Here is a 22,866-nt window from a genome sequence, read left to right as displayed (position 1 = left end):
AAGAACACGGGTATACGTTTCGGCGTGTAACACGGATACCGGGAGCCCTAATTCATAGCCACGTTAAAATACGTCACACACTTACAAAATTGCTCTGATTCGTAGCAACTTTCCCTACCAAAAGGTTATTACCGGTGGACATTTCTCGAACGAATATCAACTGTAGGCTACATGAGTGACGGTTTAAAATATAATGTCAAAGCTATATGACATACGACTCTTTCATTATCTCATTCATCTCACAAAAGCTCGCTCAACGTTCACCTAATACAACTACTCAACACCAGATGGCGTTATTTTATATAATTTTAAAATCACTTACTTATTACAGGCGAGAAAAGGGCTAAAAAACCAGTATAAGTAAGGTCTAATTACGCATGGTTTGTTACGGATCTCCCGGTCACGTTACACTGGTGTTTTCGAGATCTCTACACGCCTGCGAGTAGCTAACCGTTGGAACTTCTTTCCATTCGACGATATAGGGAGGGGACAGTGTAATCGGAGTGTTTTATCGATATTTGTGTGTTCAGTTAGGTATTGATATTTCATTACTGTATGTTTTAACACATTTAGACGATACTTTATTTATGATTATAATATAGGTAGTGATAATCGTGATTGTATGAAAAATAATATGTAGTACAGTACAACAAATATCTAACTAGAAATTTGTTTCTTATTAATTGACCAACTAGGTTGTTAATGTGAACATTAAATATATCTTAGTCAAACAGATAAAATCATAGTTCATTAAAGGTCTATTAACTCGGTATTGCTGTTATTTTGTAATCACAAATCTGCAATTACTTACATAAGTAAGTATTCGTCTTTAACAATATATTTACTTGTAGCAGCATTTAAGGCCAATCTAGACGGGACAACCTGATTAAATTGTCAAATTAATTGTATGGTGTGAAAGCATACATGAAACTGGCTCATCGATCCCACTTGATTTGATTGTAAGATTGTGACCTATCAAATCAGGAAGGGGGGCGGCAAAATTCCAATATTTGACGTTAGTTTGCGTGGTACGGAACACTTTTTATTAATTTAGTGAGCCCGAATGTCACTAATAATTACTAAATTAGTAACTAAGTTTTAGGCGTGTGGACGCTAGATGAGATGTATGGCAATTTTATCCCCAGAAATCTTTCTCTAAGAAATGCTCCTAGCATATGGTGCTATATTCTTGCCCAGTAGCATTGATCCATTTATTTTTAATATCGGCATCTTGTGGTAACCTACAATAATTAATAATAAAGAAATAGAAAATATAAAACGTTTATTCATGGCACATTTTATGCATTGTACGCATAAGTGCATTAAGAACCTAGTCTAATTATATTAACGATGAAAATATGATGGGTGTAAAAACCAAAAACGTATGTAAAGGAATACGAAGGTTTGAAAGGTTGCCATGAAATGACCCCGACTTAACTTAGTGCTTGATGACCAGAGCTGCCATATTTACTAAGACATTGATTATCCCAAATAATAATTAGAAACGTGTCTAAAATAATAATTTATTACCGAACCAAACATCAAACTTGAAATATCGGAACTTTAACTTTATCGATATAAATATCGACATTGCGCAGCATCTGAGTAGCGAAGTTATTTGACATTTAGGATAGCGAATATTCCAGATAAACGTAAAGAATAGTGACAAAGGATTGTGAACTCTAAGTTCTAACTGATAAAATATAAATTTACTTAACGAACATCGTAAATAATGCAAAATAAACAGATTTTTCGTATTTATCGGATTATATTTAAATAAATAACCACCGGTGATAGGAAATACCTCCACGTGAAAGATTTTTTAAACCGCTGTGATTTCTGCAGCTTAATACTGCACAATACGGCATTTTAAATTTAATTATCAATTTTTGTTAGACGAGCGTACGTACGACGTGAATGTCATTCGAGCATGAAGTTTACACAACAACTGAGCATAGTCTGTGCATAAAGTGAGTCGGTCGCTACTAACTGTCGGATAGACGGGAACGCCCACTTGCCATCTCCATCCTACTCCGTGGTCATCACCCTTCATCTGTGATGGTTTGGCTGGGAGTTTCTTATGCGGGCGTCACTAGTATGCATTTTTGTGAGAAAGGAGTAAAAACCAGGGACCGGCCCGCTATCCCTTATCGGGGTTTTATAAGGGTATTGCATAAGGCTTAACTCACCATACCCTTTGCCAGACGAAACCCTTTGTTTTGGTTTTAAAAACCCTTATATAAAGCTACCACATTTGAGTAATCGGTAGCCCAAATACCCTTACAAAACCCTTATTATCCGCTCACCAACACCTTGCATATTGCTTATAAGGGTTAGCCTTATAAAGGGCTTCCCTTTTAGCATATAAGCGTGCTAATTTAAGTCGTCTACCTTGTTCATAAAGCACACATTACTTCGAATCCGAGCGATCGTCGGCGGCGACGGCGGCGTTCTTTGACTAGGCACGTATTTTCTTTCCTTTTCATACACTACCGTAGATATATACTAATCCTGTCTCTTTCACGCAAAGGGAAACCTTTATAAAAAGCGCTTAAAGATAAGGGTAACCCTTATTAAGAGCTAGCCTTATTTTTGGTTAGCTTTTCGGTAAGGGTTAGTCAAAGGTAAGGGTATGAATGGGCTTGCAGTTCAAAAGGGAAAGTCTTTCAATGTGTTAGCCGTGTTTAAGTGTCGCCCATTGAAAGGGTTTTATCGCGAAAAGGGTTGTCCGGTCCCTGGTAAAAACTAGTGCCAAAGTGTACCAAGACACGGTGTTGACTAATATTGTGAAACCACTATCCCATACGATGTTTCTAAACCAGCATTGGGTTTTCCAGCAGGACTCTGCTCCAGCCCATAAGGCAAAGTCTACACAAGCCTGGCTCGCCTCCAATAAAATCGACTTTATACGGCATGAAGATTGGCCCTCCTCTAGCCCAGATCTTAATCCTTTAGACTATAAAATATGGCAGTATTTAGAGGAAAAGGTGTGCTCAAAACCTCATGCAAATGTAGACTCGCTGAAAAAATCTCTTGCTACGGCAGTGGCCAATATCGACATGAAAGTGGTGCGTGAATCCATTGACGACTGGCCACGAAGACTTCAAGCCTGTGTAGATAATTATGGCGGTCATTTTGAATAAATGTTATACATTTAGATTCTCTAGTTTATAAGCTTTCAAACGCTGTACAAATTATACGGAATAAACTTAAACTTTTGATTTTATTTGATACTATGTATATGACAGAACTTATGAGCCGACTAGGTATAATACTTACTGGCGAGTCCCCAGAGCCTGGCGCCGGCGGCGAGTAGTCCGGGCGCCCACACTGCACAAGCCTCGTGCAGCCAGGCGGAGCCGCCCGCTACTATAATACTTACTGGCGAGTCCCCAGAGCCTGGCGCCGGCAGCGAGTAGTCCGGGCGCCCACACTGCACAAGCCTCGTGCAGCCAGGCGGAGCCGCCCGCTACTATAATACTTACTGGCGAGTCCCCAGAGCCTGGCGCCGGCGGCGAGTAGTCCGGGCGCCCACACTGCACAAGCCTCGTGCAGCCAGGCGGAGCCGCCCGCTACTATAATACTTACTGGCGAGTCCCCAGAGCCTGGCGCCGGCGGCGAGTAGTCCGGGCGCCCACACTGCACAAGCCTCGTGCAGCCAGGCGGAGCCGCCCGCTACTATAATACTTACTGGCGAGTCCCCAGAGCCTGGCGCCGGCGGCGAGTAGTCCGGGCGCCCACACTGCACAAGCCTCGTGCAGCCAGGCGGAGCCGCCCGCTACTATAATACTTACTGGCGAGTCCCCAGAGCCTGGCGCCGGCGGCGAGTAGTCCGGGCGCCCACACTGCACAAGCCTCGTGCAGCCAGGCGGAGCCGCCCGCTACTATAATACTTACTGGCGAGTCCCCAGAGCCTGGCGCCGGCGGCGAGTAGTCCGGGCGCCCACACTGCACAAGCCTCGTGCAGCCAGGCGGAGCCGCCCGCTACTATAATACTTACTGGCGAGTCCCCAGAGCCTGGAGCCGGCAGCGAGTAGTCCGGGCGCCCACACTGCACAAGCCGCCCGCTACTATAATACTTACTGGCGAGTCCCCAGAGCCTGGCGCCGGCGGCGAGTAGTCCGGGCGCCCACACTGCACAAGCCTCGTGCAGCCAGGCGGAGCCGCCCGCTACTATAATACTTACTGGCGAGTCCCGAGAGCCTGGCGCCGGCGGCGAGTAGTCCGGGCGCCCACACTGCACAAGCCTCGTGCAGCCAGGCGGAGCCGCCCGCTACTATAATACTTACTGGCGAGTCCCCAGAGCCTGGCGCCGGCGGCGAGTAGTCCGGGCGCCCACACTGCACAAGCCTCGTGCAGCCAGGCGGAGCCGCCCGCTACTATAATACTTACTGGCGAGTCCCCAGAGCCTGGCGCCGGCGGCGAGTAGTCCGGGCGCCCACACTGCACAAGCCTCGTGCAGCCAGGCGGAGCCGCCCGCTACTATAATACTTACTGGCGAGTCCCCAGAGCCTGGCGCCGGCGGCGAGTAGTCCGGGCGCCCACACTGCACAAGCCTCGTGCAGCCAGGCGGAGCCGCCCGCTACTATAATACTTACTGGCGAGTCCCCAGAGCCTGGCGCCGGCGGCGAGTAGTCCGGGCGCCCACACTGCACAAGCCTCGTGCAGCCAGGCGGAGCCGCCCGCTACTATAATACTTACTGGCGAGTCCCCAGAGCCTGGCGCCGGCGGCGAGTAGTCCGGGCGCCCACACTGCACAAGCCTCGTGCAGCCAGGCGGAGCCGCCCGCTACTATAATACTTACTGGCGAGTCCCCAGAGCCTGGCGCCGGCGGCGAGTAGTCCGGGCGCCCACACTGCACAAGCCTCGTGCAGCCAGGCGGAGCCGCCCGCTACTATAATACTTACTGGCGAGTCCCCAGAGCCTGGCGCCGGCGGCGAGTAGTCCGGGCGCCCACACTGCACAAGCCTCGTGCAGCCAGGCGGAGCCGCCCGCTTCATATTTTCGTCGCGTCGCCTCGTCCAATGCTCTGCAAATGTAAGTCGCCAATATAAATGTTTCGAAAACATTGCTGTCGTTGCACAAGTCGTAATCTTCCTAGTTTTTTGTCCCGGCTTTTGCCACGACATGTTTTTACAAGAATGACTACCTTCTCAACTTCCAACCCAAAACTACGTCTTATTAAGATTAGATCCAAACCTCACGGTGTTTTATACTAGTATTTCAGGCTAGTAAATATCAAATAATAGCCAGCCAGGGTTCAACCCCGCGACTGAAAATCAGCGCTTTTACATTAGGCTACCACGATACACCATCCCTAAAAAAAAATACGAAATCGAGAGATATTCCGGCTCATAAAATCTGATCAAAAACGCCATATAACTTTAATCATGCTGATCATCATCCACTTAAGTACTTTATTTCTAGTGACAGTGCCATGTTTACATTAATCACGGCGCGTTGTACCTGCTTGCTAGTGAGCAACCATTATAGTAGGTAAGGTACCTGTACTCGTCGCAGTCGGTGTCGAGGGGGTAGGGCCCGAAGAGGTCCCCGAGCCCGGCGGCGTGCGGCCCGCGCTCGCAGAACACGCACAGCCACGTCGCGTCTGGCGTGGTCGCGTCGTACCTACGGTATAATCATCGTTTACAATGAGGGCTAACGCGTATGAATTCGCCGCCAGGGGCGCTAGTGTAGATGGTGATCTTTTCCATAGTTCGAAATCACTTCAATGACTGACAGCTGTTCTTTAGTCTTTTGGACCACCATCAACAGAGGCGCCAACTGGTGAGCAAAAAAACGATAGCCCTCATTAGAACGGTGTCGTCGGTTATACTGAGAAGGGAAGAGTTTTTGCAAAAACGACAACCGATCATGTTCGCTGTAGCGGACGAGCATGACCTGTAGGGGGCAGCACAGAGCCCCCCTTTTTTGGCGCGAAATGTAAACGTCAAGATTAAACTTCCAATGTAGCCCACAAGATGGCAGAACCTACAATCATACAATGCATAAGAAAACCAGTGGAGGGCAGCACTTAAATTGCTTTGGGGTGAAGTGTCAATGTACAGTTTATGTTTTGCGATTTAGGCCACAAGAAAGTAGACTCTCCAACAAGCACGGTCCCTTTAGTTTTCAGTCGGACACATTTTTTTCTTTCGAAGCATTTGTTCGAAAAAAATCTCTTAAAAAAAATGGTCTTGAAGACCCCTTTTCGTTCCGAAAGACCTATCCAACGTCACTCCACACTACTTAGTGTCTGATGAAGCGAAAAAAAAAAAAAAACCATCTCTACTTTTCGTGTCAGGGTTTATTTTTTTCCAATTTTTTTGTTTTAGCACCGTCTGCACGATTGATTTATATATCCATGCCAAATTACAGCTTTCTATTTGGCTACGGAACCCTAAAAATAGCAGAGTAGGGAACATGTGTGTGGTGTGTTGTGTTGTTGTGTGTGTACCGTAAGCCGAGCGTGCTGCAGTGCAGGCCGCGCGTGCGCAGGCCGTTGCGGAAGTCGTCCTTGCGCCGCGCGGGCTCCTCGTCCTCGCCCGTCGCCGCGTTGATCACGGACACCGACAGCGGCGAGTCGCGCGGACCGCGGATCTGGGGAAACCACCACTAGAAATATCAACATTGGTTAGCCTGCGCATGCGCACACGCAGCCAGTGTGCTTACAAGTGCACGTGCGTACACAGATCCTTATGAGTGACGGCACACCGCTTGCGTGCACGGCTCCAACATTTTACCGCACGTTTACGCACACGCAGCCGGTGTACTCTGGCCTTTAACTCCCACGGTTTTAAACTTGCCAGTCAAAAAACGACCTTGAAATATTTAGATTCCAATTGTGCATCTGTTTACCAACTCGGTACCGCGTCTGTAAAAATTGAGAGGGTATGCTTACGATTAGCACAGATGGTTAGAAATAATTGACGTCGGACTACCATGTTCTACCAACATGCCTTGACATGGTCGATTATGGAAGGCTTTATATTATAATAACTGCCACAAAAACACGTTTGGTAGATTCAGGGTTTTTAGGGTTGTCCACTTTCAAGTCTTATATTAAGGCTCCTACACACTATGCCGGCGGCATAATCAACCTCGGCAGGCAATGCGAGCTCGGCGACTCAAATACCAGCCGGGAATACCGCTGGGCTGGTTGGCGGCATGCCCGCCGGCATAATGAACATGTAATCTGCGTACCTGCACGTAGGGCCCCCTGGAGCGGCCGGAGCTGGCGTTGCTGCCGGAGTCGTAGGCGTCCTTGTCCTTGGCCTTGCGGCCCGGCTTCTTCTTGTCGCCGGTGTCGGCGCGCAAGGCGCGGCGCATGGCTTTCCTCTCGCCCTTGGTCGGCGCCGATTTTCGCCGCTTCCGCGCTTTCGCGGTTTGAGGTTTCTCTTTTTCTACTGGTTGGTCGCCTGAAATTAAAAGTGTTTTTGTTTTTCAACTAATTTTCTGCGTTTAAAAGCCTTCATTACTATATTCTTAAAATACTACATAACATACCTTCTTGATTAACCGGACCCTCCTCGATCCCCGCGAACATCTTCTCCAGCTGGTTCTCGACCTCCACAAAGCTAGCAGCGCTGGGTTCATCGGGCTGAGCGGGCTCGGCGGGATGCGCGGGTTGCGCGGGCTCGCCGGGCTCGGCGGGCTTGGCCTCCGAGGGGGACTCCACGGGCGCGTTGGTGGAGGCGGAGGGCGAGGCGCGGAGGGCGCGCCGGCGGGGCGCCGCCGCCCCCGCCCCCGCCGACGGTGCCCCCGGGGGCGCGGCCGGAGGGGGCGCGGCCGAGGGCATGGGCAAGGGATCCGCCGGGGTCACTTCCATCTGCTGACATTACTAAATATTACCCACTGACTCTAAAATACCTGTCACGTTTTCCAATGGATTAAACGTTCCCAGCGGTTAAAACGGAGTCAATTTTTTCTGTGACAATTTAAACATCACAAAATTTACCTATTACAATAAAATGAAAATAGAAAAGGTTTGGACAGGGTTTAGGGCTTACATTCATATTTCACATAGGGTCCATAAAAATCGCTCTATACAAATCTACTCTGCCGAAAAGGAAACCAAAAATGAGACTATCCATGCAGGTAAAACTAACCTGCTGAACCTTCGGCGGGGAGTTGGGCGCTTCGTCCGGCTTGTGTTCCGAGTCGCTCGCGAGCACGCTTTTCAGCTTGTCGATGGTAACGAGTGGTTCGACAGGCTTTTCTGGTTCCTTCAGCGCAGGCTCCTCCACCTGACCATTGTTTCTTTATTAGTTTAGGGTTACGAGGTAATTTAATTTAAAAATAAGCTTTAAATAATAATTTGTAAAGTTTGCCGAAACTCGGCAGAAATCAATAGCAAATTGAAGAGATAGTTATTTGAGTGTATTTTTTGGTACAAAGACTTTGGAATTAGAGTTTTGAATGATTCACGATTAGTTTCACTAGACTTGAAGCGAACGCAGTCGACGCGAAATAATGACGGTAGACCGAGCGCGGTCTACACAACTTTGACACCCACCCGCTATCTTTGGTTACCCGTGAACAAGATGCATGTAACTGCGTCGAAATATCGGGAGCTCATAAATAATAACAAAAGGTAATCACGGTCTATATCCCGGTCAATATGTCTCAAAAAAAAAAAAAAAGATATAAGTCTAGTGAAAGACTTTGGAATACAAAAATATCGTATATATCAATACGGTTTCACTCACTATTATTTTTAGTCGCTTTTGGCGACATGTTCTATATATATGTGTGTGTGTGTTGATATAAATATTTTGAAATGTCTCACGATAGTTTAATTTCGAAAATGAATAATGTCACCTTTTGGTCCGTACTGGCGATCATAGCAGCGATATCGTCGATGGTCTCCGCGGAGCCGGAGCGCGTTTTTCTCCGCACCGGGGGCTCCGGCGGCGGCTGGGGCGGCGCCGGCGAAGAGCCGTTCACCTCCCCCGGCCGGTGGGGCGGGGACACCGCGACGGGGTGGGGGTGGGGGAGGGGGAGCGGAAGCGGCAGGGAGGGGACGCGGATGGTGCGGTCGGGTTTTCTCTTCCGCTTGGTCGCCAGGGTGGAGTCGGGGGAGTCCTCGTTGTCGGAGGGCGGGGAGGGTGTGGGGTCGGGGGTGGGAGTGGCGCGCGCGGTGACGATGACGCTGTGCGGGGCGGCGACGGGGACGGCGACGGCGGGGGCGAGGCGCTCCAGCAGCTCGTCGACGCGGTGGTGGCGGGGCGCGCGGGCGATGAGGGAGTTGATGGTGGGCGCGTCGCGCACGGAGAGGGCGGCTCCGTTGGCGCGCGCGCCCAGCGACAGGTCCACGCCGCGCCCGTACGCGCCCGGACCCACCTCCGCGCCGCGCATCAGTTTCTCTGCAATTTAAACCATGAAACGGATCAATGAAAAGTATCTGGATCCGAGTGTAAATAACAATCTTCGAGTGAGCGGAAATCTCATTTCAAGGTTCGGGACTGACATGTAGATGATGGCTGTATAAGCGATCCATTATCCGCCTTCCTCCGTGATTACTTCGATTGCATCAAACCGGCGTATCGAATAATAAATTAAATATTCCATTCGCCGCCGACATCCGACATAATAACGAGACTAAAATTTTAATTAGACGAGAGCACCTACCTCTCCCCGGTCCCAGGTGTGCGTATAAGTCCGCCGGAGGCAACGCGGCGCCAGCTTTCACGTCGCTAGGCGACGGAGTATGTCTGCCGGAAAAACGATATAGTACATTATTGTCGAGGCTCGGAAATAGCTACTTGCTGGCTGAAGATTCGTTTTAAACGGACGACCTTGGGAGTCCGTTTAATTGAATCCGAAGCCAGCAAGTAGCGTTCCAGTCGAGTCATATATAGTGCCTTTCTCAAAAATGGCGCAAGAAATACAAATATAATAGAAATATTTAACAGAAAGAACGTTCCAGATTACGTATATATTTTTACAGAAAAAAGCAAAAACAATTCCTAAGATTTGCTTTGCCGCCTTTTTATATATATTTTTTCATTAAATAAAGAAGTGTATTTTTCTGCCGAAAATACGCCGCCTTTTTCTACTGACAAGATTTGCTTGACCAACTATATTTGAGGCAGCTAAATAGTCGCAGTACTAACATACTGATCATCTGTTTGGCTGTTTATGGACCTACGCCTTCATTTGATATGGCAATTTAACTTTTTAAAAAGTTTCAAACTTGACAAATAATGGAAGCGCAGTCCCGAAATCGAGACTGCAACGTTTTTAAATTTTTGACTGACCATAAATTAAGCACTTTGCGACCTATTTTTTAACCGGTAAAGTTGATTTTGCCGTCCATTTTTGAGAAAATACCGTCAACCGGGGTGAATAGGGACAAAACTTAAAATGTGATGTACCTGTCATTTTCTTAAAACATACCCACACAAATTGTATCATACAAAATCTACTATTATAATCAATTAATTGATACAATTTGTGCGAGTATTTTTTGAGAAATTGTCAGGTAAATCGCATTTTAAGTTTTGTCCCTATTCACCCCAGCCATCCCTATTCACCCTGGTTGACGGTTGTTAAAATCTACTACAAATATGTATAACTCGACTTCCCAATCAATGAGACGGTGAAAAAGCAGCAAGGCAGTGAAACGAAATCGCATTAGTGGTTGCTTTCTCTAACGCAATAGCGTCAACAAAGTCCTTGGGCGCCGCCACGCAACACCAAGATTACTTTTAGAGACTAACCTTTCACTAATGTAAATGTGTAATTGTATACTATAGAACGAGGCAGAGCCACGCCGCTTGCGTGCGCAGCACGTGTGCGTCGACGTTTTTTTATCACTGAATCCATATTAAAAACCAACACGCGCACCGGCCGAGTTGTAAATAAATACAAGTGAGCTGCGCGTGTACACGCACAGCACCTATGCTATGCAGCACTGCGCTGTTCGTGTCCCGACCGCAACGAAGCGACTTTGCCGCTCCGCTGCGTGCCGTGCACATCACGCAAGCGGTGTGTCATCTCTTATGAGAATTCGTATTCTGCACGTCTACACACACGCATCCGGTGTGGCCTGGCCTTAAAATGTCAAAAACAAGAGGAATGCACGTGCTTGCTGTGCTAGACGTGTATTCTATAGATTGAACAAAGTTAATCCAACCTGCACATCGAGCTCCAAGTAACTTGATGCTTACAAAATCTTTTATTTTCTGAATGGGATATTTAAATGTCAAATGGCACTTTCCGACAAATTGTCGAGCCAGTTTGCATAAGAAATATCCAAATATCTACCTAGTCGGCTCATAAGTTCTGTCACTGGCCTTTAAAATTTAAGTTTGGAACTCCTAAAACAAAAACCGTTCTGCATTTGAATTTCGAATCTTTATTAAATATTTGAGTAGTATAATTTTGCAATTTTCTGTTTTCTTCAACATGGAGTGGACGCTTAAAGATAGCCGTACCGCAATAATTGCACTATATCGTTGTGGTCACTCGCCGACTAAAATTTTTAAGCTACTTGAAAATTTAAAATTCTCTCTAAGATTTGTGTACCGTACCATAGAAAGATACAGTGAGGTCTCTAGTTTAAATGACAAGAAAAGAAGCGGTCGTCCGCGTACAGCTAGGACTCCAGCGGTTGTACAAGCAATTAGGGCACGCATTGCCAGAAATCCCGCTAGGAAACAAAAAGTTATGGCCCTCCAGATGGGTTTGAGCAAAAACACGGTGAAAAGAGTGCTTAATCAAGACCTGAGACTTCGTGCTTTATAAACGAAAAACTGGCCATCTTCTCAATGGTCGGCTTAAAGCTTTAAGGCTTAAAAGATCTAAAGCTTTATTGAAGAAGTACGCTAAAAATAAGCACCGTTGTATACTGTTTTCGGACGAGAAAATTTTTGACATAGAAGAAAACTGTAATAAACAAAATGATAGAGTGTACGCTCGCAATAGTAAAGAAGCGTCTAATAGCATTCCCCGTATTCAAAGAGGTCATCACCCTTCATCTGTGATGGTTTGGCTGGGAGTTTCTTATGCGGGCGTCACTAGTATGCATTTTTGTGAGAAAGGAGTAAAAACTAGTGCCAAAGTGTACCAAGACACGGTGTTGACTAATATTGTGAAACCACTATCCCATACGATGTTTCTAAACCAGCATTGGGTTTTCCAGCAGGACTCTGCTCCAGCCCATAAGGCAAAGTCTACACAAGCCTGGCTCGCCTCCAATAAAATCGACTTTATACGGCATGAAGATTGGCCCTCCTCTAGCCCAGATCTTAATCCTTTAGACTATAAAATATGGCAGTATTTAGAGGAAAAGGTGTGCTCAAAACCTCATGCAAATCTAGACTCGCTGAAAAAATCTCTTGCTACGGCAGTGGCCAATATCGACATGAAAGTGGTGCGTGAATCCATTGACGACTGGCCACGAAGACTTCAAGCCTGTGTAGATAATTATGGCGGTCATTTTGAATAAATGTTATACATTTAGATTCTCTAGTTTATAAGCTTTCAAACGCTGTACAAATTATACGGAATAAACTTAAACTTTTGATTTTATTTGATACTATGTATATGACAGAACTTATGAGCCGACTAGGTATATAATTGTAAGCGTAGATAATTTTCTTACGATTAGCGTGGTCATGCAACTACATATGGAAATTCCACTCATTCAATGACTTCATAACTGATTGTACTATTAATTGAAAAAAAAAAAAAACCCATACCTGAGTAGATGCTTGTCGGGCGGTGTGGGCGTGTGGCGGTACAGTTCCGGCGGCGTCGCCGTGTGCCGGAACACCGAGTTGCCCGCGCCCTTCATGGCCTGCAACATGAGCGCCTTTAAGGGATAAACATTGTGCCCAGTCAGAGAGGACACAGTAAAAATGAAATAGGGCACGGCAGTCAATAAAGCCTCGATAACACGCCCAAGAGTTGTTCATAGTGGAAGAGATACAGTAACGGCTAAAAATATATCACCTTCAGGTTTTTACGGCGTACGTTTTAAGGGTTACGTAGTCAACCTTTCGTAAAAATCTGAAGGTGATATATTTTTGACCGGTCCTGTATAAAAAATATATATCCTCGAAATTTATAGCTGAAGTAAATATTGTTGTACGGGGCCATTATGCGGTAGTCCGATTGTCAAGAGTTGACGTTTCATAAATCAGTTGCCACAAAACAAGTGGCGCACTGATTACGCAATCTATTTCAGATGTCACACTCGGCGACATTTTTTTTTTTCTTTGATTTTACCCATCTTCTACAATCAGTAACTTTTTAATAACACAAACCTCAGGAAAAAATCATCATCTCCTTTGCGTTATCGCGGCTTTTTGTCACGGCTCATGGGAGCCTGGGGTCCGCTGCCATCTGACCTTCCAACCCAGAGGGTAAACTAGGCCTTTATCGGGATGAGTCCGGTTTCCTCACGATGTTTTCCTTCACCGAAATGCGACTGATTAATATTAAATGATATTTCGTACACAAGTTCTGAAAAACTCATTGGTATGAGCCGGGGTTTGAACCCGCGACATCAGGATTGAAAGACGCACGCTCTTACCGCTAGGCTACCAGTGCTTGAATCTGCGGAAAAATGCCCACCCTAAATGTTACAATTTATAAAGTGAAACAGCTGTTGAATGGTATGACTATCTTTGCCATTTGCAAATTCTTAAATCAATATTATCTATTATAGGATAAGATATACGATAATAGGACCAATGTTGCTGACAAGGATAATATGAAAACTTGAATAAATAAACTACATATAATGGTTCCTTTTCCGGCGGAATCCAAGAAAGAAGAAATATGTACTTCACTCTAAGAACAAATTAAATTACTTTCTTATGAAAATATTTTAATTTGTGTTTTTTAAAAGTAGTCACACTACTATTCCAGCCCCGGGCACTGAAGGCCTTGGTAATTTTTTCCTTTGCATATGACATTTATTTCGTTTATAGTTTAAATATGTGCTTAATTTATTGTACATAAAGTATGTAAATACGTTAAAAAAGTTTGATTATTAGGAAGGTCGACCACCTGACCAAACAGATACAGTTGTAAGAATACAAAGTTCTCTTGGATTACCCGTGCTAAGTAATTAGTATTTGACCGATATACCAATATAACTCCAACTCCGTATAAGATGAATAAAGTCTAAGGAAATAACGTGACTTGGAAATTATGAAAAAGTCATTCTCGGACAGATGGCGCCACACCTTTGGCCTATGCTTGGCTAGATGGCGTTGACGACACCGTTTGATATTTAAAAATTTTAACACAGTGAAAGAGCATGGGTCAAAACCATATAAAAATAATAATTAAATATAAAAAAATCATTTATATATATAATTTTTTGTCATTTTTATACATTTTCATTTTTAGTTTTTATCGTGTGTCGATAGATGGCAGTAAATTTACTATGACTAACAAAATTTACTTCGACAGTAACCCTCTATGCTATCTATTCTCTTTGGATATACTTAGATATTATAAGTTGGTTCCACAAAATGATAATGTCATAATTTTCTCAATAGGTTTATTGAGTCACTGAAGATCAATGAGATACAATATTACTATAGTAAATAAATCCGTTGGTGGAGTGCTAATGACATAACAGCGGCAACCAACCAACCATGAAAGGATCTCATACTAAGTTAATTTTAGGACATAATTAAAATTTTACTACAATCCATTGTTTTATTTAATGAATAAATGGTTACCTTATCTGGTTTTTCTGTCATTTACATCATAATATAGAAATCACATGGCCCTATCAAGAAACGATGTTGCATTAAACATTTCATTTAAAATGTATGAATATATATTTTTTGTTATTTAGAACTAACGATATTTACTCAAGTGGCATTGGCAGCCATACATTTGGTTGTGCCAGCAATAATTCATAGTAACAGATGGCAGTGGAATTTAAATGAAATTGTTTAGATAATAATTGTGAACATATATTGTTGTAAAATGAAATGAAACGAATCCATCGCCTGTTGTCATCATCATCGTCGCAGTTGAAAGACGTTAGATACAAAAAGGAGACAAAGGCCTCCGGCCGTTTCTCAAAAGCTTGTAGCTTGTAATACAAGTGGACGTCTCTTTCTAACAAAAGCTGTCAAAAAGTGACATCCGCTTGTATTACAAGTGACAAGCTTTGAGAAACGGGCCCCAGATCGCTGGTTAATCTTGTTGGGAACTTCTCACGCTGCATCTTGCGGTATAGGTACGGGTGCCACTAACCATACCGCTAGTACCTTTCTGCCCTAACAGCCATTGGTTTTACGAATAACGCGGTTATCACACTGATGCTTCTCACGTCGCTCCGGTGTATGAATGTGACAGCGCTATGCACGTATATAATGGCTCACACACCGGAGCGACATACGAATTTGTTTTCAATGTGAAGATCGCCTAATGTGCCCCGTCCATTGCCCTAAGCCTGACAAATGTGGCTCTTAACGTTAATTCTATTAATTTAATTCCTGTATTATTCTTTTTTTACAAGCTTTTATTTCACTTGAAATGTATGTTATCGAGCTGATCTGATGATGTAGACAGGAGGTGACCATAGGAACTCTGTGATAAAACAACGTAACCTAACTGTGTTTGGGTTTGTTAGAATTGTCTCGATGAGTACTAGTTGCATGTTGAAAGAAAAGTACAGTCAGCGATAAAAGCTTGTTGACAAAAAACTTATTATTGAAGTATTTAGAGTGTGTTATAATAATAAAGAATATTTGTGTCGCTTAACTTCAAACTCAGTTAAATCCATTCGACCCTCTCAGCAAATATCTACCCTTTTACCTTTTCTTAATACCAAAATAGCATAATCTGACGGATGGATTTACCCAAGTTTGAAGTTAAGCGACTCATTTGTACCAGCAAATCCTATCACTCTTTCAGTAAATTTTGTATTTAATCCTTTATTTAGTTTTGAATTATTTAAGATAGATATGATTTTTATTCTATTAGGTTTACAAAGGACACAATTCCACATACTGCTGTTTTGAGTAAAATTGCTGTAGTTGCCTTTTCCGGGGATTTTCTCTTAATGTTAGTAATAGTTTTTTAAACTTGCAAAATTTAGCAAGGACAATATGTCAACGAAAGTGACGTAGCGACGACGTAACGCAGTATCAAACTACAAAGTTGTCGACATAAAGGGCGGTTACAGGCTAGCGTTTTCTTCTGCGCGTGTACGGTCGTTTCGGCGTTACGCGCTAACACGCGCCCTATATTTCGCTACATTTGATCTATAAGCGCCTACACGCGCTTATAACAGGCGTGTATTAAACGGTAGTCTGAAACCGCCCAAATAGTAAGTCTAACCGTTCTCACCTGCAGCGGATCAGGGGGTGAGGGCTGCGGCACGTGGTACAGGTGCGGCGGGGGGGTGGGCGTGTGCCACGTCACGCCGCGCTCGGAGGCCATGTGGGCCTGGGGCGCGCGCGCCAGCAGGTTAGCCATCTGCAACTGAATAGTAATGTTCTCTTCACTGATATTAAGAACCTTTCTGAAACAGTCTCGCGCACGTAGGGTTCCGTATCATTACGCAAAAAGCGGCAAAAAAATCACGTTTGTTGTATGGGAGCCTTAGGAACACCCAAATATTCCGAAATATGTTTTTCCGATTTTTATAATCCCGACTTTTACGTCCGAAATATCAAAATATCGATTTTTAAAAACACGATGGAAGAAAATCACGAATGTGCTATTTACGAAAAATCCGATTGTCATTTGACCGAAAGCTTAAAGTTCCGATTTCTTATATTCCGAAAAATCATTGTCCGATCGGAAATAAAATTATTCGGTATTCAGAAATTCGGTCTTTTGTAAGGTCGGAAAAATTAAATCACTACATATCTAGTATAAAACAAAGTCGCTTCCTGCTGCCTGGATGGATGTCTGTCCCTATGTATGCTTAGATCTTTAAAACTACGCAACGGATTTTGATGCGGTTTTTTTTAATAGATAAGAGTGATTCAAGAGGAAGGTTTATATGTATAATACATCAGCATTGCACCCGTGCAAAGCCGGGGCGGGTCGCTAGTTCGTGATATTCAGATGAAGATTCACGTTTTAGTAATTCGGTATTCAGAAATTCGGTCTTTTGTAAGGTCGGAAAAATGAAATTCGTGATATTCAATTCTAGAACTGCGCCCCCAAGAAAACGAACTGTTGCCAGAAGTGGGGTAGGTTAGGTTGGAGCTGCGACCCCCAAGTAAACAAACTGTTGCCTGAAGCGGGTTAGGTTAGGTTAGAACTGCAATCCCCAAGAAAACGAACTGTTACCAGAAGTGGGTTACGATAGAACCGTGACCCACTATGTAATATATGCACCTAAACTAAGTAATATTGTAATAAATTCGGAAATCGTTATTCGGAAATAAAAAAATTGGGATATTTAAAATAGGAATCATGTCAAATCAGAATTAAAATTTTCGGAATAATGGCAATTCGGAATTCGTGATTTCAAAAATCGTTAATGTTCATCGGAATTGTTATAATCGGAATTATGTGGTTCGGAATATTCAAAATTCGGTCTCCCAGATATTTTAGTAATATATGCTGTTTGTGCACTAAATAAAGCAGGGGGATTTCCCTATTGACATTAAATATATTGATAAAGTAGGCTAGGATGAATAGCATGTACACAATCACAGGTTTTGTTCTCAATGAAAATAACCTGTTGATAATTTGAAGTAGTGTCCAACCAAGATTCAGTTTCGGCCAAAATCATTTTTCGGCCGAAGTTTCGGTATCGACCAAAAACCGGCCAAACCTAACGGCCGGGCCGAAACTTACGAAATGTACTTTGTACTTATGAAACTAAATCATGTGACAGGGATCAAAAGAGGGAAACAAATAAGACAACATTATTAATAAACTGATTTATGCAGAAATTAATTGGTTTACTTGATGGTTGACGCAGTCTAAGGGCCAGTTGTACCAACCACACTTGACAGACTGATCCACATCACTCAACAGAGAACTATGAAAATTCCCATACAATGAAATGAAAAAAAGACGGTTTGGTGCAACCGACCCTTAATATGTGTATAAAAGCGGTTTTATGACATTTTTTCAATGATTTTAACAAGTCTACAAAACAAGTTTGGGAACAAATCAAATTATTTTATTAAATATTTTGATTTGTGTTTTTTAAAGTAGTCACACTACTATATATAAATTAAAATTTTTTTCTTTAATATATGACATCTATTACAGTTTTTAAGTCTACAAAAGTTTCTGTTTCGGCCAAAACTAGAGCCAAAGCCGAACCTTCGGTTTCAGCAAGAAAACATGTTTTGGTCGGACACTTTGTAATTTAGATAAAAATAATTACATTATTTGACCTTAAGCTGTTGACACACAATTATGTGTGGATCAGCTGGCATGCACATGTGCAGTGATAACATGGGGAGCTTATATTGGGTACAATTTAATTTTACCAACAAGTGTAATATCAAGCAAGATTTGTAATTGTGAATAGATGTGACAAGCACTTGAGTTTATTTAGTAATAAAAAAAAACAACAAACATTCAAAGAGCTTCCAAATATGTGATTTTAGAATGATTTTTTACTTAAACTGTATTAGTGTGTCAGATAAGCTTCATCAATTCATTGATAAGACTATAAAGAGCATTGTTTTAAATCAAGCAATGTCCTACAAAATAAATTATTCTAACAAGAGTAGGCAAATAGGTTAAGAATGCTTGTGGGACAACAAAACAAGAATATAAAGTACCACCTGCAGGGGGCTCCAGCTAGAGCCCAGTTGCGACTGCCGCCCGTTGGGGTTGTGCTGCGAGCCGGACATGGCGGTTCTCGACGCGAGTCCAGCTGAGTCCCACAACAAACACCCTCTCAGTCCACCATAATGATGCCGGCAATATTCAAGCCTTCGCCCGCGTAACTCTTCTCCCTTACGACGTGTGCAGATCCTTCTGAAACGTTCCCATGCGAACACATTAATTTCACACCGCCACCGCACAGCCTATCACTATCCCGAAACACCGACAACACTCATATGGGCGTAAACAACACTTGTATCAAAGAAAACCAGATTTATTTCGCGTGTGGAATGGTGTTCAAGGGTCTGATGCTCACTTCGCGTGACATTTTGAACGCATTTACAAATCGAAATTAAGCACTAATGCACCAATTTAAGACTTGAAAGACGTGTCTGGAATGTTGAATAATGTGTCTTACCGAGTTTAACTTTGTATTTTGCCGAGAACTATCACAAATTAAACAAGTTTCGACAAAATGCTGTAAAATCACTTCCAACAATGGTGGCCGATTGGCGAATTTTTGAAAGAAACTCCATCTAGTGACAAAATTCTAAGCCGTGTCGGTAAAGCAGTTTAACGGAAGCATGTTTTCGTATTGTCTATGATTATAGAAAAAACCGTAACTTTATACAATAAGTCAAATTTAATAATTTGAATAAATTTTAGTCGTCTTGAAAATGGGGATTATTTTTGTAGCATTATTAATTAAAAAAATGATATGACGAGCGTCGTTAGGTACATTTTACGGTTTTTATAAAACATTTTAATTCTGGCAACATTCGTTGCTATAGCGACGTTTGTTTTGGTTTCGTTTTCCTGTCAACACAAATTTACCCGGTGTACGCGGAAACTGAATGCGAAATTATCATTTCGTGAATTTATAAATGAAAGAAATCGAAATCACCAAGTTTCTCGTGTCATTTACGGGTCAAATTGAAAATGTGGTGTTCCCGGCGGGTGTATTCGACGAGTTGTTGTATATTCAATATGAGGCTGTCTGGGGCCCCGACTGGAGTCCGGTGTCGGGTTTAACATCAGGGAACAGTCAGATGGCTCGTTCAGGAGCCAATCCAGAAAAAGTAGTCTTTAATATGCCTTTGGAGATGGTTTTCAGCAGCACAAATGTGTCAGGATGTAAGTTGCGCTATGCATAAATATTAAACTCAACGCCATTTGACTTGATATTTTTCAAGTCGGTAGTCGATAAATTGAAATACTTCAGTTATATAAATGTGGCAAAAAGCAAACATCCATCTTGCTATATGTTGGTAAATACCTCCTGTTGTCCTGTAAGCTACTTATTTACTGATCATGTAGGCAACGCGATGGGCTTGTAGAACGCTAACGTTTACATTTTCTCAAGTCTAGTACGGCACGGTAGGAATTGTTACTTGAAGTTGCAGAAAAGTGCAAGAAGCATTTAAAAGTTTAAGTATAAAACTGGAATAGTTACATAGGTACTAAACAGGTAGTAATTGACAGATTAAACACACCATTCAGCCGTTTTAATTTGTTGTTGATATTTTGACTTCCTGTGAACTCCCAAACAGGGCCCCAACTGGTGATCACAGTCCGCGCACAGAACACGATAGGCGGGGACACGCTGCGCGGCTACGCGTTAGTTCCACTGCCGGCCACTGCGGGCGCGCGGGCGTGCGTGGCGCCACTGCTGCGCCCTCTGGCCGCGACCATGCTGGGCGAGTGGCTCGCCTGGCTCACTGGCAGGCATCCTGAACTCGCAGAGCCGAGGATGCTCGCTTCTGGAAAAGAGAATTATCGTAAGTACCTATTACGCGGTTCACATTGATGCGGATCCGCACGCCGTTACGGTGTGTGAGCGTGACAGCGATATGCATGTATTGTATGATTTGTATGTAGCGATGTCCCGCCCGGACACCGAAGCGAGGTGCGGATCCGCATCCAATGTGAAAACCACTATATGTAATGTTTAATGTTCAATGTTCTAGCATATTTTGCTTAATGAGAGAGTGAGACGCAATGGCATTGGACACAGAAATTGAACGGGTGGAATAGCACCCTTAACAACTATAAACGACGGTAATCGAAGGCCTATATATGAATGTTTTTTCTAAAACTATGTTAGTCTTTTCATCACTATATTGTTCACAAAGGGCACAATACCACGCACACGTACAATGCAGTATTAGCTGATTTTACTCCATAGGGAGTAACGGATTTACTGACAGCTCTTTTCTAAGGAGTAACATATCTCATGGTGTGTTGTGTATTTTTATTTTATTTCTCTTTGTGTTTCTCAAGAGCCAGACTTGATGGCCACGGCTGTTTCTACTCCTGTCCTATCGTGGTTTCTGATAAATGATAACTTATCTTATTATTTATTTAAAAAACCGTCTGTCATCATTATCAATGGGTTTCGAATTAAAGAGATAAAGACAAAGAAAGTGTATTATTCAAGTAGGCATATTACAATGTGCTTATGAACGTAAAATAAAGAAAATTATGGTTCAGAAAGTCTAAATTAAAACCCAGTTTACCTATTTTGAAACTTGAACGCGCTCGCACTCGGACACTGGCTGGGCCTTTGACCCTACGGACGGATACCTTACGTACAACAAGCTTCAAAAGCACGGGTAGGTATTTAAACAAGGAAAATAAACACATGATGTAATCTTCGTTTCCTATTCGCATAGATACCTCAATCTAAGCAAACAGGATTAGGTAGCATATTTGTCTATTTTCTTAAATGGATGTCAAGAATTTCATTTACAGTTTAAGTACACTGTACCTAGGTGTAGGTAAGTACTTCGTTTTTTGCACATGGCAGATGAGCACAAAAATTTCTCGAGTTTATGCAATTATGCAAACGTGACAACGCTTACAAATGTGCAAGTTGGGAAAACTTCCAAAAAGTTCGAAAAGTTGGTATTTTGATATTTCAGGAAACATTCACATTGTCCCGCACTGCACACCTCCCTGGCTCCACAGAAAACCAGCGCCGTTGCCAATGCCTGTTCCAAATACTTGTAGGTACCTATGTCAATGTTCTGTATATTTCATATCATCATAGAAAATAATCAATTGTTTCAGTGTTAAGAACCGAGTCGTATGGAACAGTTGAGGTGCTAACGTCCATGGTCTCCAAGGACTTCAGGCGGCTTGGGTACGACAACCAACCATCAACTAACGAGACTTATAATTCCTGATATTCATAGGCAAGTTTCTAATGACATTATAGGATGCATACTAGGATGACTGCCCTGAAATCCCAATTAGGAGCGCTGCAGACCTTGAACGCTGCCTCGGATCGACCTCCGCTGATGTGCCTCCCCCCTCCGAGCAAATCCTGGAAGCCGGCGCCATGGCCCTCATCCCGCAGGACCACTTTCTTACCAGTAGTTAGTAAATGTTCTCATCTCCAGTTGACTGTAATATTTTTGTACATTTGTGTGCGCTGCATGATAGATAATAATTCAAATTCTAAAACACATACACCTCACATATACATAAACACACACACAACAATTAATTCTCTATTCTTTCTGCCTTTCTTCGTTGGTTTTTTTTTGAACTCATAAAGTGTACTGCCCTTGTTTCAGTCCCTATTCCTACAAAAGCTATGACCATTACGTATTATAAAAATGTACCCACACGCTATTGCTACGAAGATGGCATTACATGAAACACTAGACGATGTTGAACAGTCAATCACTATTGAATGTCATATGCTAAATGGTCTGAATCAGTGCAAAAATATCTTATCCACTCAGTATAAATTTAAACTTCTTACCTTAAATATAAGGAGCCTACAACGCAACTTTGGGACTTTCGCAGTTAACCTGAAGTGTATGGACGTAGAGTTCGATGCCATAATCTTAACCGAATGCTGGCTCAGTGACGGATCTATTATAGATCAACTGCCCGGGTATAAGTCGTTTCACTCAACCAAAATTATTAACAAAAGTGGTGGAGTTGTTGTTTATATCAAAGACACCTACAATGCTCTGGCTACTGAACCGGTGGTTGATGATGCAAACTGTATATCTGTTAATATATGTGACGAAATGATTTTACTAGGAATTTATCGCTCTCCTTCCTTTTCTA

The 22,866-nt window shown here is 43.2% G+C and overlaps 2 protein-coding genes across 2 annotated transcripts in view; one reads left to right on the top strand and one right to left on the bottom strand.

The window, feature by feature from the left end:
- The window catches only part of LOC134744129 (uncharacterized protein CG5098-like), a 30,479-nt gene extending 11,144 nt beyond the window's left edge, over positions 1-19,335 (bottom strand). Inside the window, exons 1-12 of the mRNA XM_063677826.1 lie at positions 19,202-19,335; positions 18,738-18,936; positions 16,327-16,461; positions 12,705-12,802; positions 9,631-9,713; positions 8,821-9,365; positions 8,109-8,246; positions 7,507-7,831; positions 7,204-7,418; positions 6,458-6,600; positions 5,506-5,628; positions 4,908-5,029 (exon numbers count right to left, since the gene is read on the bottom strand). Of these exons, the coding sequence (XP_063533896.1) occupies positions 4,908-5,029; positions 5,506-5,628; positions 6,458-6,600; positions 7,204-7,418; positions 7,507-7,831; positions 8,109-8,246; positions 8,821-9,365; positions 9,631-9,713; positions 12,705-12,802; positions 16,327-16,461; positions 18,738-18,809 (1,999 nt within the window). The 5' untranslated portion in view covers positions 18,810-18,936; positions 19,202-19,335. The remainder of the gene's footprint in view (positions 1-4,907; positions 5,030-5,505; positions 5,629-6,457; positions 6,601-7,203; positions 7,419-7,506; positions 7,832-8,108; positions 8,247-8,820; positions 9,366-9,630; positions 9,714-12,704; positions 12,803-16,326; positions 16,462-18,737; positions 18,937-19,201) is intronic.
- Positions 19,336-19,611: 276 nt separating this feature from the next.
- Positions 19,612-21,983, top strand: LOC134743876 (B9 domain-containing protein 1). Its single transcript, XM_063677506.1, has 3 exons — positions 19,612-19,917; positions 20,334-20,561; positions 21,853-21,983. Exons 1-3 carry the CDS (start codon positions 19,668-19,670, stop codon positions 21,966-21,968), a joined length of 594 nt encoding a protein of 197 aa, XP_063533576.1. The 5' UTR covers positions 19,612-19,667; the 3' UTR covers positions 21,969-21,983.
- Positions 21,984-22,866: the final 883 nt, after the last annotated feature.

This window comes from Cydia strobilella, chromosome 9, assembly GCF_947568885.1.
Source record: "Cydia strobilella chromosome 9, ilCydStro3.1, whole genome shotgun sequence".
NCBI lineage: Eukaryota > Metazoa > Arthropoda > Insecta > Lepidoptera > Tortricidae > Cydia > Cydia strobilella.
Note: the sequence above shows the minus strand (reverse complement) of the source record. Positions and strands in the feature narration are given on the sequence as shown.